General features: G+C 47.7%; 2 protein-coding genes across 2 annotated transcripts; one reads left to right on the top strand and one right to left on the bottom strand.

Annotated features, from left to right (window-relative positions):
• Positions 1 to 2,956: 2,956 nt before the first annotated feature.
• Positions 2,957 to 3,511, bottom strand: LOC136470324 (uncharacterized). Its single transcript, XM_066468209.1, has one exon. It carries the CDS (start codon positions 3,509 to 3,511, stop codon positions 2,957 to 2,959), a length of 555 nt encoding a protein of 184 aa, XP_066324306.1.
• A 748-nt stretch (positions 3,512 to 4,259) lies between these two features.
• Positions 4,260 to 6,774, top strand: LOC136470323 (uncharacterized). The gene is made up of 3 exons (XM_066468208.1): positions 4,260 to 5,260; positions 5,526 to 5,725; positions 5,825 to 6,774. Exons 1-3 carry the CDS (start codon positions 4,260 to 4,262, stop codon positions 6,772 to 6,774), a joined length of 2,151 nt encoding a protein of 716 aa, XP_066324305.1.
• Positions 6,775 to 15,384: the final 8,610 nt, after the last annotated feature.

The following is a 15,384-nucleotide window of genomic DNA, read 5'->3' as shown; positions in this document are numbered from 1 at the left end:
TCGGGGGGTCTCTCTCTACTCTCTTGTCAGTGTGAGGGCGAATAAAGCGGGCGGCGCGCAAGTGGGTTGGCTGCCTCCTCTCTATGCGTCCCATGCTTTGCTACTGCTTAGCGCTAGAGCCCTCTGCTTCTGCTACACACCCTCTGGTTATTAACAAAAGAGCCTGGTTCCGTTGGATAAAGACGCATTTCCCTCTCACCTTGATGTGGCAAAGCAAGGCTTTAGGTGCCTTGCTTCGAGTGCAAGGTAATGAGGTATCCATACGCGTATCTTTCACCTGTTGGTGGCCTCTAGTCTAGCTTCCTGCTCGGCTCCAAGGCAGCTTTACCAGTTATTGACAACTTTCTGTTTTTTCCCTACTAAAAGAGAGTACGTTAAATAATACGCACGTATAACACACATCAATCACGCTTATACGTATACGGTTATACCAACTCCAGACGTGCAAACACACGCTTAGGAGGCGTTTCCTAGCTACACGTGCTATATATAAATATTTCGTGGAGACGCAGCGTAGAAGGCTCCATGAACTGTCTAGTTTCGCAACAAAACTTTTTTTTATAACAAATTTACATAGACACAAAGGGTCATAATTTTCTTTTATCAGGGAAAAAAATGAAAAAAAGGTCCACCATTGTGGATAGTATATTTCTGAATTTATGATTAACCTACTACTTGTTAATGCTAGCAATTTAATTAGTTGTGAAAACACAAAAACACTTTTGAAGCATATTTCTGCACTAAAGTTTGAGGTGGTTTCCAGGCCAGCCCGAGTGCCCAACATTCTTTTTGGATGACGTCACCTCCAGTGCAGCACCAAAGAAAGAAAGAATCTACAAGATGTACCTCACCTGCAGGATGCAAATCTGTAATGTGTGCAAAAGAAAGACACAATGCATGTGAGAGTGTGTGTGTGGCTCTTTGGCACTAGAGGGATGTGATTCGATGTGATCTGCATAGTACTAGAAAATTTTCAGGTAGGGTCATGCCCCCACCTTGGAGGGGCCACACCCCCAAAAAAACAATATGACGCTTGACGCCTTTCTGCTGCACCGGCGGTGCTGGTGTGAGCGTTGCTTGTGCTTGCTTTGGCAACAAGCACTGGCATGAATGAATAGCAATTGCAATCTTGTGGCTGCATGCAGTGTCAGGATATATATGCGCCCTAATAATTTTTACCGTTGCTAATGGAAAGTGAAAATCCAGACTTTGTTTTTTTAAAGATGGAGAACAATAATCTACATCTACAATAATTAATGTGAAAATTGGCGGCATTTCCCTCGTTGGAGGCATTGCTGTGAAGCCCCCGTCCCCGTAGGAGTTTGGTTGAAAAATCTTGGTTGTCCGATCGACGTTTGTGGCGCCTGTGGGTGTCGTTCCCCCTCTTTGGAGGATTCGCTGCAGAAACCTCCTCCCCTTTCCTGCTTCAATGCTTGTTTCTTGTGGCGTGCAAGGTGGCGTTCGGTGGTGGTTGCATTGGTGGTTTCATCGGTGTTTTATTTCACTACAGGAAAATCAGGCTTTGCCGACTGCCAGTCTCTTTCCCGACTGCCTTTCTCCAGGCAGTCGGCAAAGGGGCTCTTTGCCGACTGTTTTTCTCTGGCAGTCGGCAAAGAGCCTGGTAGTCGGCAAAGCCTCTCCAAGGCAGTCGGCAAAGGCTGGCAGTCGGTAAAGAGGTCTTTGCCGACTGCAAAAGACAGTCGGCAAAGACAGACCGTCGGCAAAAGTGGTCGGACGGGACGGAATTCCGGGCCGTCGGCTTTGCCGACTGCCCTCCGTTAGCAGTCGGCAAAGGCCTGCCCTATTTGCCGACTGCCAAGGAAAGGCAGTCGGCAAAGAAGCTCTTTCCCGACTGCCATGTTAGGCAGTCGGCAAAGATTTTTTTATTATTATTATTTTTTATCCCAGTTTTTTTCTGTGGGCAGTACATATTGTTTGAAATCTCATGTTCAAATTTGGGACCTTTTTATGATATTTTGCTATATTTCATTCAATTATTTTATTTCCTTGCATTTTCTCGCATAGTCCAAATTTGAACTGCAGGTGCATGAAATAATGAAACGCAGCCGTTCGAAAAATAATATTCATGTTGAAGAGTGTATTTTTAGGCCATGTACATGACCCCACTCAAAAAATTGAAGGTCTTGTCCACGACAGATGACCATCCCGATGCGGTATTAGTATTTTTTAATTATAAAAAATCCAAACGAAGTCTGAAAATCACGAAACTTGGCGAGGTGTCATGTTATCATATGCGGATACCATGGTAAAAATTGGACGATGTTTGGAGCAAGTTGCGTCATCTGATGTCCAAAACTCCCATATCTCACATGTGATATCATATGTGATCACATGTGAGATATCAGAGTTTTGGACATCAGACGACGAAACTTATTCGAAACATTTTCAATTTTTTACCATAGTCTCCACATACGATATCATGATGTCTTGCCAAGTTTCGTGATTTTCAGACTACGTTTGAATTTTTTATAATTGAAAAATACTTCTACCGCACCGGGATTGTCATCTCGCGTGGACAAGACCTTCTAATTTTTGGGTGGGCTCATGTACATGGTCTAAAAATACACTCTTCAACATGAATATTATTTTTCGAATGGCTGCGTTTGATTATTTTATGCACCTGCAGTTTAAATTTGGACTATGCGAGAAAATGCAAGGAAATAAAATAATTGTATAAAATATAGCAAAATATCATCAAAAGGTCCCAAATTTGTACATTGTACTTGAAACAATATGTTTAGCCCACAGGAAAAAATTGGAACCAAAAAACCAAAAAAAAAAAAATCTTTGCCGACTGCCGTGGGGAGGCAGTCGGCAAAGGATTTGCCGACTGTATGCAGTCGGTAAAGCCTTTGCCGACTGCCGCTTTACGGCAGTCGGGAAAGGCTCTGTTGTTTTAAAAAAATAAAAAAAAGGAAGGGATAACCCTATCCACTCACACCCCCGCGACCCGCGCGCCCGCCCCCGCGACCCCCGCCTTCACCGCGCCGCCGCCGGCCCCCGCCGCCCCGCGTGGCCGCGCGCCCGCCCTGCGCCTCCACCGCCGCGGCCTGGCCGCGGCCAGATCCGCCTCGCCCAGCGCCTGCGTGCGCGGCGCAGGCAGCCGCTGACACGCCCCGCCGCGTTCCCCGGCCGCGCCGGCCGCCGCCCACCCCCCGCACCCCCGCGGACCCGCGCGCCGCCCCCGACCCCCGCCTTCACACCCGGACCGGCCCCCCGTGGCCGCGCGCCCGCCTCCCCCGCCCCGCCGCGGGCCCGGCCCGGCCAGATCCGCCGCCCGCCCCGGCGCCGCGCCTGCGGCCGCAGGCAGCCGCTGCCCCCGCTTTCCCAGCCGCGTTCCCCGCATGGCGCGCGGCCGCCCCGCCGGCCGGCCGCGCGCCGTTGCCGCGCGCAGCGCGCTGCCCGCCCCGCCGTGGCCAGCCGCGGCCGCAGCGCCCTTGCCCCGGCCTGTCCCCCCTGCGCCGGCAGACCCCCCCTCCCGCCGGACCATCTCCCCTCCCAGCTACTCCGTCCGGCCTCGGCGCTCGTCCTCCGGGCTCTCCCTGTCGCTGCCCGCTGCGGCGCCGCCCGTTCTCCTCCTTGCCGAGCCGTGTATGTGATGTCGGCCATCGAGCCGTGTATGTGATGTCGGCCATCGAGCCGTGTATGTGATGTTGAATTCTTTTTGCAGGTTCTGGAAACCTCTCCGTACAAGGGAGGTTCTGCTGAAAATTTGTACTTATATTGTTTTGTTGTGTTTCAGAAAAGCGCGGATCCGAAGTAGCCCCGTGCCTTGGTCGTCGGCCTGCACAGCGTCACCTCGGCACCTTAGGTATAACCCCTCTTCCCGTATCATGGTCTAGGTCGCGTCACCAAGTTAGGTGTCTCCCGTCCGAAATTGATACAGTTGGAAGTAGTACTTCCAACCGTATCTGTTTCGGATTGTCCACGTTTTTTGGACAGCCCACGGATGCGTAGATGGGTTAGCTTCCATGTCTTGCTCATGTCTGAGTCGTAGTTTCGGTTGCACCTCCCGGTTGTTCTCCGGATACACACACTCCCTACGGGGACGTGTATCTGGAGAACAGCGGGGAGGTGCTGCCGAAATTCCGATTCAGACGTGGGCATGCATGGAAGCTAACCCATCTACGCATCCGCGGGTGGGATTAGGACCTATCCTTCACCTATTAGCAGGTAGGAACGCCATGTAGATGCAATGCCTGGTTTTACTACTTGCTTATGCATACGTATTACAGAGGATGGCTAACCGTGATTGGATGTACACGGGCTTTGCAAGAAAGGACGAGGATTGGGTTAGGGGGACCTCTAATTTCCTAGACCAAGCATTTGGCCCGGCTGCTAGAGGGTCGATTCGGATGCCGTGTCCCTGTAGGAGTTGTAAGAACTCAAAAAGAAAAATAAAGGATGAGATTTGGAAAGATCTGTACAGAAACGGCTATGTGGAAGATTACAAGACGTGGATCTTCCATGGTGAAAAAGCCCGTATTAGAGAGGAGGTGAGAGCAGAGCTCGAGAAGTTTGATGGCGATGCCGGGGTGGATGACATGATTGTAGACTTCAACGAGGCACGTGGCAATGAAAGATTGGTGGAGGAGGATCCAGAGGAAACCGCAAAGGCGTTCTATGAAATGATGGAGTCGGCAAAGAAGCCACTTCACAAGTATACAACACTGTCGCAACTGGAATGCATGGGACGTCTAATGGGGTTGAAGTCGCAGTTGAACATGAGTCGGGAAGGCTTTAATCTCATGTTGCAAATATTTGGGGAAATGCTTCCGGAGGGTCACGAGCTGCCGAAGAATGAGTACACGTCACAGAAGCTCCTTCGTGCACTTAAGATGGACTATGAGTCGATCCATGCTTGTCCTAATGGGTGCGTCCTATTTAGGGGGGAAGACCTTGAGAGCGCAACACACTGTCCAAAGTGCAAAGCCTCTAGGTTTGTGGAGGTAGAGCGTAGTGATGGCACGAAGAAACAGTCGCCGATCCCAGAGAAGGTCCTACGGTACCTTCCTGTCATACCGAGGCTGCAACGGCTGTACATGACGGAGGAGTCCGCGAAACAAATGAGATGGCACAAGAATGGCAAACGATACAGTGGCAACATGGTACACCCATCGGATGGTGATGCATGGAAGTACTTCGATGCCCAACATCCGAGGAAAGCAGAGGAGGCTCGGAATGTACGTGTAGCATTCGCAACTGATGGGTTCAACCCGTATGGAATGATGGCGGCACCGTACACTTGTTGGCCCGTGTTTGTGATACCCCTCAATCTCCCCCCCCGGCGTTATGTTTGATCCAAAGAACGTCTTCTTGTCGCTGATAATACCTGGACATCCGGGCAACAATATGGGTGTGTTCATGCAGCCACTATGGGATGAATTGCTACGTGCTTGGGAGAAGGGAGTCCGTACATACGATCGAGCTTCAAAGAGGAACTTCATAATGCATGTGTGGTACCAGTATTCGTTGCACGACTTCTTGGCGTATGGCATATTCAGTGGGTGGTGTGTTCACGGGAAGTTCCCTTGCCCAACATGCAAGGCAACCGTGATGTTCACCTGGCTCAAGAAGGGTGGCAAGTATTCGTCTTTTGACAAACATCGTCAATTCCTAGATGACAACCATGAGTTTAGACGAGACACCAAGCACTTCACAAAAGGTGTTGAAGTCACCGACCCCAAACCTGAGATTATGAGCGGTGCACAGATCCTTGCCTAGTTGGAGGCTTTGGAAATTGATCCAGACAATGGTGGTTTCAAAGGATATGGTGAGACACACATGTGGACCCATGTATCAGGCTTGCATAGGCTCCCCTACTTCAAGGACCTTCTTCTTCCACACAACATCGATGTAATGCACACAGAGAAGAATGTCGCCGAGGCACTCTGGGCTACAATCATGGATATAAAGGAGAAGTCGAAGGACAACGTTAAAGCTCGACTAGACGTGGAGGAGATCTGCGATAGACCAAAGTACGTGATGAAGACACCTGTTGAAGGCAAGAATTGGAGAAGGGGCCCGGCCGATTACATCATAAAAAGGAGCGACAGGAAGAAAGTGCTTGAGTGGATCAAGACGTTAATGTTTCCTGATGGGTATGCGGCGAACCTGAGTAGGGGAGTGAACTTGAAGACTATGAAAGTCTTAGGGATGAAGAGTCATGACTTCCACATATGGATTGAGCGGCTCCTTCCTGCGATGACCCGTGGATACCTCCCAGAGCCAGTGTGGCGCGTTTTGGCAGAGTTGAGCTATTTCTTCCGCCAGCTTTGTGCCCGTGAGATATCTCGGGAAGTGATTCTTGAGCTGGAGCATGCTGCACCTCAGTTGATATGCAAGTTGGAGATGATCTTTCCTCCTGGCTTCTTCCTGCCGATGCAACATCTGATTTTGCACCTGCCGCGTGAGGCACTTCTGGGGGGGCCTGTGTGGGCTCATTGGTGCTATACAATCGAGAGGTGTTTGAAGACTCTTCGTAAAAAGTGTAAAAACAAAGCCAAAATTGAGGCTTCTGTGGCAGAGGCATTCAGAGTGGAGGAGGTGTCCAATTTCACAAAGGCATACTATGCTGAGAACACAACCCCTCGTTACAACGAAGAGTGGAGTTTATCTACCCTCAGCCTTTTCAAAGGGCAACTCGGAAGGGGAAGCACAGCTACCTGCAAGACGTTACAACAACATGAGTTTCACACTATCATGATGTACGTGTTATTGAACCTTGATGAAGTGGTTCCTTATCGAACGTAAGTTCTCAATGAGCTAGTTACATATGCAGTCAATATCCTCCACCTATCGTGCCGACATCCTCTCTCTTGTTTTTTCAGGGAGTATATTTGTCAATTCTGGAAAAGGAATAGACCTCCTACCAACGAAGAAGAAGACGGTCTTCTCAAAAATAACAATCCCGATTTTATCTCTTGGTTCCATACGAAGGTACGACACAACTTACCTCTTTTGAACTTTGAGATTCCACTTTGTTCCTAGGAGCGAGTAATGTAGCGATCCATCTGGTCTCAACTTGCAGGCACGCACGGATAAAGAAATGAGTGATGAATTGAAACAGGTTGCACAGGGCTTTAGATCTAGGGTGGAAACATTCACCGTTTATGATGTGAATGGCTATCGCTTTCGCACGAGGAGCTATGAGGATAGTCGGCCCACCCGAAAGACCACATGCTCAGGAGTTCGTACGTCCGGCAACGACAATCTCGACTATTATGGCATAGTCGAAGAAATATATGAGCTCCACTTTGAGGGCATGAAAGAACTTAAACCAGTGGTATTCAAATGTCATTGGTTCAATCCTAATGAAGTTAGAAGACAAGATGACATTGGGCAAGTTGAAATTCGATAGGATTCCGTCTATGCTGGTGAAGATGTCTACATTGTGGCTCAACAGGCCACGCAAGTTTACTATCTCCCATGGGCGTGCCAGGACGATAAGAGGCTTAAGGGTTGGTTCCTTGTGCACTCGGTATCGCCACACGGTAAATTGCCTGTCCCAACTGATGATGATTACAACTTTGACCCAACGGCAGATAACGGAGAGTTCTATATTCCTGAGGGCCTAAATGGCCATTTGTCGATAGACATTGAATCGCTGATGGACATGGAAGTAGACAACGAGGTTGATGAGGATGAGGGTGAAGTAGTGCAAGATCCTGAAGACATAATCATGCTAGAGAAATGGAGGGCTTGTCGCGAACTAGGTGTTGAGGACAGTACAGCTCAGGCACGCAAGGATTTCCAGTGGAGTGATAGCGATGATGATGATGATGATGATGATGATAGCGATGACGTGGAGCCAACCACTATCGTTCGTGGAGATGCATTCTAATTCATGTATATACTATATTGTTTAATTATTACTTTGTTTTTGCAATTATTACTTTGTTATTATTACTTTGTTATTATTCTAATTCATGTGCTAATTGGTTTAATCTCTGTCTTTGTTTTTGCAGGCATAGGACAAAATGCCGGGCGGAAGTAGACCGCGGCGAAACACAAAGTCGATCTACGCACGGGCCCCGACACCGACAGGCATCGATGACGAGGCGTTGGAGGTGCCGACGTCAGAGGAGACTCGGTCACGTCGTAGGACAGCGAGGCAGCAGCTCTTTCCCTCAGACGACGTGCAGGAGACCGGAGACGACAGCGAGGAGGAGGAGGGGGAGGAGGAGGAGGGGGAGGAGGAGACACCAGGGGATTCGACTTCCTCAGGTTCGCGCAAGGTCTACCAGCGTGGGATCACACGTCTCCCTAGAGCGACGATCGCCTTGGAGCACCGTCCTGTGATTCGACCTGAAGGTTCTAAGTAAGTAACCATTTATGTTTTTACGACTTATTCATATGACATGTTTAACATTAAAACTTCAGACTAACAATTCTTCTTACTGACTTGTGCAGAGGCTGGCAGATTGTGAGCGGGGGTGGTGCACGCAGTCCGAATGGCATGCTGGGCCTCCTGATTAAGAAGCACTACCCTGGCCTTATCGAACTCGACGACGGGACCAAGGTGGTGCCTTGGCATTGGTCGGACTTCTACAAAGTCAAGGACGCACACGAGGTCCCCATCGCGACAAAGATCAAGATGGAGTTTTGGGTGAGTTCTTATTGCACTGCTTTGTCGATACACATTCGCTGGACGTTTTTGAACTAATGAAACATGTAGGACTGGTTCACATGTGACGAGGGGTACGAGGACCGGGCGTCGGTGGTGCAGGACCGGGCCGCCATGGCGCGGGTGAAGGACATGTACTACGAGGCGCACGTCCAAGTCCTCGTCACCTACTACGCTGACGTGAAGCTTGAGAGGCTGCCACCCGCGGACGCCAAGAAGATGCTCCACTACCCTGAGACCGACGTTGCCAAGGACATCTACATGCAGGTAATTAAGGAACATTGCTTATGATTCCTTCCATGCAAATGAAGTAGAAGACGTTACTACTGATTCATCTTCTGCCATGTCATGTAGTTTCCTGCTGAATGGTGCAAAACATACATGGACTGCTGGGAGGCCATTGTGGACGCCTGGAGAACACCGGAGTCGTATGAGGAGCGTCGCAGTCGAAGTGAACGTGCCAAGATGAGGCAAGGGCCGGCACACCACCAAGGGAGCCGCTCCCTCGGACAGTACTGTGACGCATGGGTAAGCTTCTGTCGATTGATTTATTTATTTATTTATTTATTCTATTTCATTATGTGTAATCGTCCTTGTGTGTTCCTTGCAGTCCCGCTACCATGACGGGCAGGTCATCAACTTGTACGAGGGCTACGCTTTGTCGAACAAGGGCAAAGCGTCTGATCCGAACAACGTCTTCAGCTCGGCAGATGGGCCCGAGGCGTACACCAACCCGAACGTCTATGAAAAGATGGCCCGGTACACCGAGGCGGCTCGCCAGCGCTATGGTCCGGACTACGATCCAACCCAGCAGCCCCTGGACACAGACCTCGTGATGAGGACGGGAGGAGGGAAACCGCACGGCCAGTACTCGATTGCCAACAACGCAATCGATCCGACCAACGTTCCTAGCCTTCGTCAGATTCGTAGGTCCACCAGCACGACCTCCGACGTCCCCATACGCCGTCGGCAGCCGTCCACGTTGGCAGCGGTTCAGGTACCTTCAGTTCCATTCCTCGTTAATTGGTTTTACATATGTACCTAATTACCTGGGTGTGACATTGCAGTCCGAGCTGGCCGAGCTGCGGGCCGCGACAGAGGCCCGAGAGGAGGCCCATCGGCGGGAGATAGCGGCCAGAGAGGAGGCCCATCGGCAGGAGGCTTTGCGCTGGAGGCAGGACTTTGCCAGCTACATTCAGAGCATTCAGATCCCTGGTGCTGTCATGCCTCCTTTACCCGCCACGATGTTCGGTCCAGCACCTATTGACCCTACGGGGAGTACGGTGAGTATATATATTGGTCTCCATTGTTTTCACGAGGTCTGTGTAGCTACTAATGAGATCATGTCTACTTTGTGCAGTCAATGTCAGCGGGTTCGAACCCGACTCCTCCAGATGGACGTTCTCCTGGGTGGCAGGTTGTTTCGCCTCCGACATACTTCGGGCCTCCGGGTGGCGGTCTTCCTCGGCCTCCACAGTACGGGACCGGAGCGGCGGTGAGCTACCCTCTGCCACATACCCACCACGCGCACACCGGGTGGGAGCACCGCTACACGTCGGCGCCGCTCCAGCAAGGCCAGTCCTCATGGTCTTCGTGGCCTTCAGTTCAGGATGAGCATAGGGACCGTGGGTCGCACGAGGAGTGAAGTTCTTTTGGTTTGATGTTGGACTTGCGCACTTGTTTTTTATGTTTCGATGATCTGTGGACTGTATGGATATTAATGCTTATGGATGCTTGGATGTGATCTATATGTGAATTCGTGTTATATATGCGTGCATTTGGCTTATATATATAAATGTGTGATCTGTGTACTTTAAAGTGTGATATGTATATGAAAAAACAGGAGAGAAAAGAGAAAAAAAAAATTTCCAGCTTTGCCGACTGCCCTGGCAGTCGGCAAAGCTGGGCACCACAGCCTGCAAAACCAGGTTTGCCGACCGCCTTCCTGGCAGTCGGGAAAGCCTTTGCCGACTGCTTTTCTCCTGGCAGTCGGGAAAGCCTTTGCCGACTGCCAGGAAGGCGGTCGGCAAAGGAGACGGGACGGGACGGCGACGGAGTCTTTACCGACTGGTTATACGGCCGTCGGGGAAGCCTTTACCGACTGCTGTCCGGAAGGCAGTCGGAAAAGAATTCTTTCCCGACATCTTCTCTCCCGGCACCCCTTTGCCGACTGCCTAGGCGAAAAACGGTCGGCAAAGCCTTTGCCGACCGTTTTTCAGCCTTTGCCGACTGCTTTCGGCAGTCGGCAAAGAGGCCGATTCCTGTAGTGTTTGGTGGTGGTCTTGTTGTCACCTTCATGAGTGTTGAGTTTTTCTTTTTCTTTTTTTATTGTATTTGGTTCCTTATCTATTAATATATGCCCGACATGTTCTTGTTGCTGGCTTTTCGAAAAAAGTGAAAATCGGCATGTCTTTTCTGTTCACGCAATTCTTTTTTACTCCTTAAGAAGTGAGAGTTAATTAGCTCTTCATCTAAGCCTCTCACACTACTATATAGAAAACTTAACCGAGGCGGTCGTTTTCGGTTAATCGAGCCTGACAAAGGTCTACGTTAATGCAAACCTACGGAGGCGGATGCTTTGACCGTCTCGGTTAATCTATTAATGGAGGCAGACACTTTGACTGTCTCAGTTAATAGGCGATTAATGGAGGCGGATGCTTTGACCGTCTTGGTTAATCTATTAACGGAGGCAGACACTTTGACCGTCTCGGTTAATAGGCGATTAACGGAGGTGGTCGTCTAAAGTCGTCCGCTTTTGTTAATCTGTAACGCAGGAGGGTGCTCGGTTGGCGGCCCTGCCACAGATTAACGAAGGCGCCCGCCCAGTGTGCCCGTCTCCATTAATTAAATGGTGATGTCTCGTAAAACCATTTGTGTAGTAGTGTCACCGGTCCTTGGTCAGACATGTTATCCCAAGAAATAGTCATCCAAGCAAGTTAAACACTTTCGGAAGGGGTACGGTGAGAATTGAACGAAAGATCGAGGTCTACGTGCCTGTGCTGTCCTATTTGGAAGCTGAACTTAAGATTTTTTTTGGAGGCACATATAAGTCCAATTACAATTCGCAAAGTTTCAAAAAAAAATTACAATTCGCAATCTCAGATCATCAGGGATTCATGGTGCACACGAAACTACGGTTGCCTGGCTAGGCACCTGGGCCGGGGGTCTAGATGCTCGTCTCGCATTCGCATTCGCATTCGCATTCACATTATGACGACGATGGTCACCTAACTATAAATTTGTCACTCAATAACAATGGTTCTTTTTGTTTGTCTCGCGTCACTTGTTGGTCAGTCAATCTCTGATTTGTCAAGGGTTTAACGATCTACTCCTAATCCTATAAATAAACTTGTCAAAAGCGCGTTTAGCTACAATAAGGCTGTGTTTAGTTCGCGAAATTTGGGAATTTGGCTACTGTAGCACTTTCATTTTTATTTGGCAATTAGCGTTCAATCATGGACTAATTAGGCTCAAAACGTTCGTCTCGCGATTTCCAACCAAACTGTGCAATTAGTTTTTTTCGTCTATATTTAATGCTCCATGCGCATATCGCAAGATTCGATATGATGGTTACTGTAGCACTTTTTGGGAAATTTTTTGGGAACTAAACGCAGCCTAAATTACATATACCCCGACATCCATGCTCCGTACGGCCACATTTATAAACCAATATATGCTCCGTTGTAGGAGTATCTCATGTGTGTGTTTTGACCAACCTGCCACATGATTTATCTTGCTCATTTGTTTAGGTGCTTGAGTAGAAGCGGGTGAAGTAACTGTCTCTAGAAACGAAATTCACAACTACAAAAAGAATTTGAGAAGACAGACTCTCCCTGATTAACTAAGGTGAGTATTTTTACGTGTTGTCCCTATAAATTATTAGGAGGGGTTTAGACAAATTAAATGCCCGCCTCTAAAAATAGATATGAATAGAGGTGGGCATTCTAAGGGTCCACCTCTAGAGATTGACTAAGAGATGCAACACTATTAAGAGGTCCATCTCTAAAAATAGTTGCATAATAATTCATATTGTTTCCACATAAAGTTAGGTGATAACAAACTTTATATAAAAATTGTAGACTTTGACGTGGCCTATAACTTTGTGGTTGATAATTTTTTGATTTGAAGCTATTAGAGCCCAAAATTTTTGTTTTAAGTTCTCAAAATTTAAAATTTAAAATTTAATATAACCTCGGATGTTGGCATGTTCTATACCAAAGTTGTAGTGCTCAATACAATCTATAATTTTATAGTTAACAAGTTTTTAATTTAAAATTACTTAGAGTCTCAATATTTGGTTCTAAGTTCTCATATTTTGACATTCAATTTTTTAAGTTTTTTTTTAATAATCTCGAATAGAGACTCTTCCTATACCAAAATAGAAGTGTTTGATAAGATTTAAAGCTTTTGTATTTGAAACTTTTTTCCACTTGATACCATTTAGCGGCTAAAATAGTCAATAAAATATTATAAAATATTGATTAAAAAAGATAATATTTGTATACTCAGAAATGAGTGTATAGCTAGTGTAATGGTAGAGAGACGTTATATGAGCTGAAGGTCATGGTTCAAATTAAAAAAAACACTTATTTTTGTTTTTTGAAAACCATAAATAAAAAAATCAAAAGGCCCACTTCATCAAGCGTAGCAGTGAAAAGTCCCTCGGAAGCAAAGTTCGGCACGTGGCAAAAGGAAATGGTCATACCTAACGAACACAAACAATAAAGTCATCAAATGTCGTCGGAACAAATAAAAGACAGTTCCCTATCACAAGTGTGTGTGCCGACCTTGGATTTAAATAAAAAAAGAGCTTTAGTTTCTCGGTTTAGCAGTTTCTTCCACTGTCCAAGTTGGCATGCATGCATGTCGAAATGCAACGGAAACACGTCAGACTGACTCGGGAGCTCAACAAATAAAGCGCTTTTTTCCCTCGCAAAAGAAAGCGCTTTAGTTTCACCACAAGGCACAAGCGATGAATCATCAAACGTACATGTTTTGTGATGCATGCGAGAGTAGGAAAACGATTGCTGAACCTGAACCTGAACCTGAACATGAACTTTAGACCGCAGGAAGAGGCGCCACTGTTACGGATTCAACCATGCGAAAAGCAGTAAAGCTAGCTAGCTAGGCACTACTAGAGTCTAGATGCATGTTGCCCGTATATATATCGTCACGACGTCAAATGCCGTGGTATACATGGCTCGTCCTGTATGTTCATTTCTACTTGCATGCATGCTTTCGACTAGTTTATTTCGCACAGAAGATCATGCACGCACGAACAAAGACGGACACGTACGAGACCAGCCCGTTCCAGTTTTGGGCGCTGCTGCTGTCGCTTTGCACGGCGGGTCGGCCGTCGGCGGCCAAGTGCCAACCACCGTGGTCGTTAGCTTTCCACGCCACGGTACGGTCGTGGCGGGTCCCGCGTGCGCGCACGCAGGGCCACGTCACTCCTCGTCTACTCCGTCTCGCGCTGCAGGCTGCACTGCTCACTGCAGCTGGTTGTCGTCGTGCAGTGGTGCTGGTGCGCTCGCTTCGATGGGGCTGGTCCGCTGGTGGCTGGTGCATTCCGCCTGGACGCTGCACTATCCTGTGGTAGTGGTGATGTGTCGCTCGGGCGGCAGCTAGCCGCACCATAATGTCACCGTCTTTTTCGCAGCCACCTGCCGGAGAAGCCAATCATTGGCCGTGGCGTGTCAGCGACTCACTGATCCTGGCCCCGCCCCCGGCCTCGTGCCGACTGACGGCCGGCGTCCAGGCACAGTCCCGAAAGGGAAAAGGGACCGACCAGAGTTAAGGGTGGTATCAATTGTACTTCGTACTACAAGTTTACTAATATTTCATTTTTAACGATCAGGCAATATTTTTTCTTGAACTGCTATAATACTGTATGGAATTATATTTGTGTAAGATATAATATTTTTTCTGCTCATCATACGATGCTAGTGTATAAGACATCTCTCTTAAAACTTCATATTATCCCAATTTGATTTTACTTCAAAGTGCCGTATTAAAGTAATCCAACTTTCATCTTTAGGTCAAGAAGATAAATGGATGATCACGTCGGTGGAATGTTAGACTAAACTGAAGGAAGGAGAAAGGAGGGCTGGTAGCATTCCAACAGGGATCCTTTTATGTTTATATTTTACTACCATAGCAACTTGTACTATGAACAAAAAAATACGTCATGTATTATGTGGATGGTAGTCATTGTAACGTAATAAATTCTTGATACTATATGGGGCTGAATATGTTTATTTCCTATGTGTTGGCTGATCTTGCACTGCTCATTAAATTGTACAGGCATGATCTGTATTGTTTTATAAATTTATTCATTGTGATATTAATGACAGCATGGTTTATTCCTCGCAAGATATATAAGTGTTGCAACAAACTAAATTTATATGTTGCAACAAGCAATATAAGTCGTTCACCCATGGTTTGCACATACACATATAAGCGTTGATATAACCCACCATTATGTGTTGCAACTTTGCAACGCTTATTAGTACATGTTACCAACACATAAATAAGTGTTGCAATAGATCCTTGCAACGTCACTTTAGACAACACATATTAGATGCGTTGGTATAGACCGTACCAACGCATATATGAACTTTTAGCAACGCATATTTGCATTGCAAAAGGGGTGTCATGTTACAGTGAAAGGGACCGACCAGTCGACCAGAGCAGCTCCTGTTGCTGTAATGAGCGTAGAGCAAAACCATGGGGGAGCT

This window comes from Miscanthus floridulus, chromosome 8 (assembly GCF_019320115.1).
Source record: "Miscanthus floridulus cultivar M001 chromosome 8, ASM1932011v1, whole genome shotgun sequence".
NCBI lineage: Eukaryota > Viridiplantae > Streptophyta > Magnoliopsida > Poales > Poaceae > Miscanthus > Miscanthus floridulus.
This window is presented reverse-complemented; position numbering and strand designations above follow the sequence as displayed.

Bases quoted from the DNA above. Each gene is read 5' to 3' on its own strand.
- LOC136470323 (XM_066468208.1), top strand. From the start codon at position 4,260: ATGGCTAACCGTGATTGGATGTACACGGGCTTTGCAAGAAAGGACGAG. The intron at 5,261-5,525 runs GTACACTTGTTG...TGGCATATTCAG, and splicing joins TATGGAATGATGGCGGCACC to TGGGTGGTGTGTTCACGGGA. The intron at 5,726-5,824 runs GTGCACAGATCC...CCCATGTATCAG, and splicing joins CAAACCTGAGATTATGAGCG to GCTTGCATAGGCTCCCCTAC.
- LOC136470324 (XM_066468209.1), bottom strand. From the start codon at position 3,511: ATGGTCCGGCGGGAGGGGGGGTCTGCCGGCGCAGGGGGGACAGGCCGG.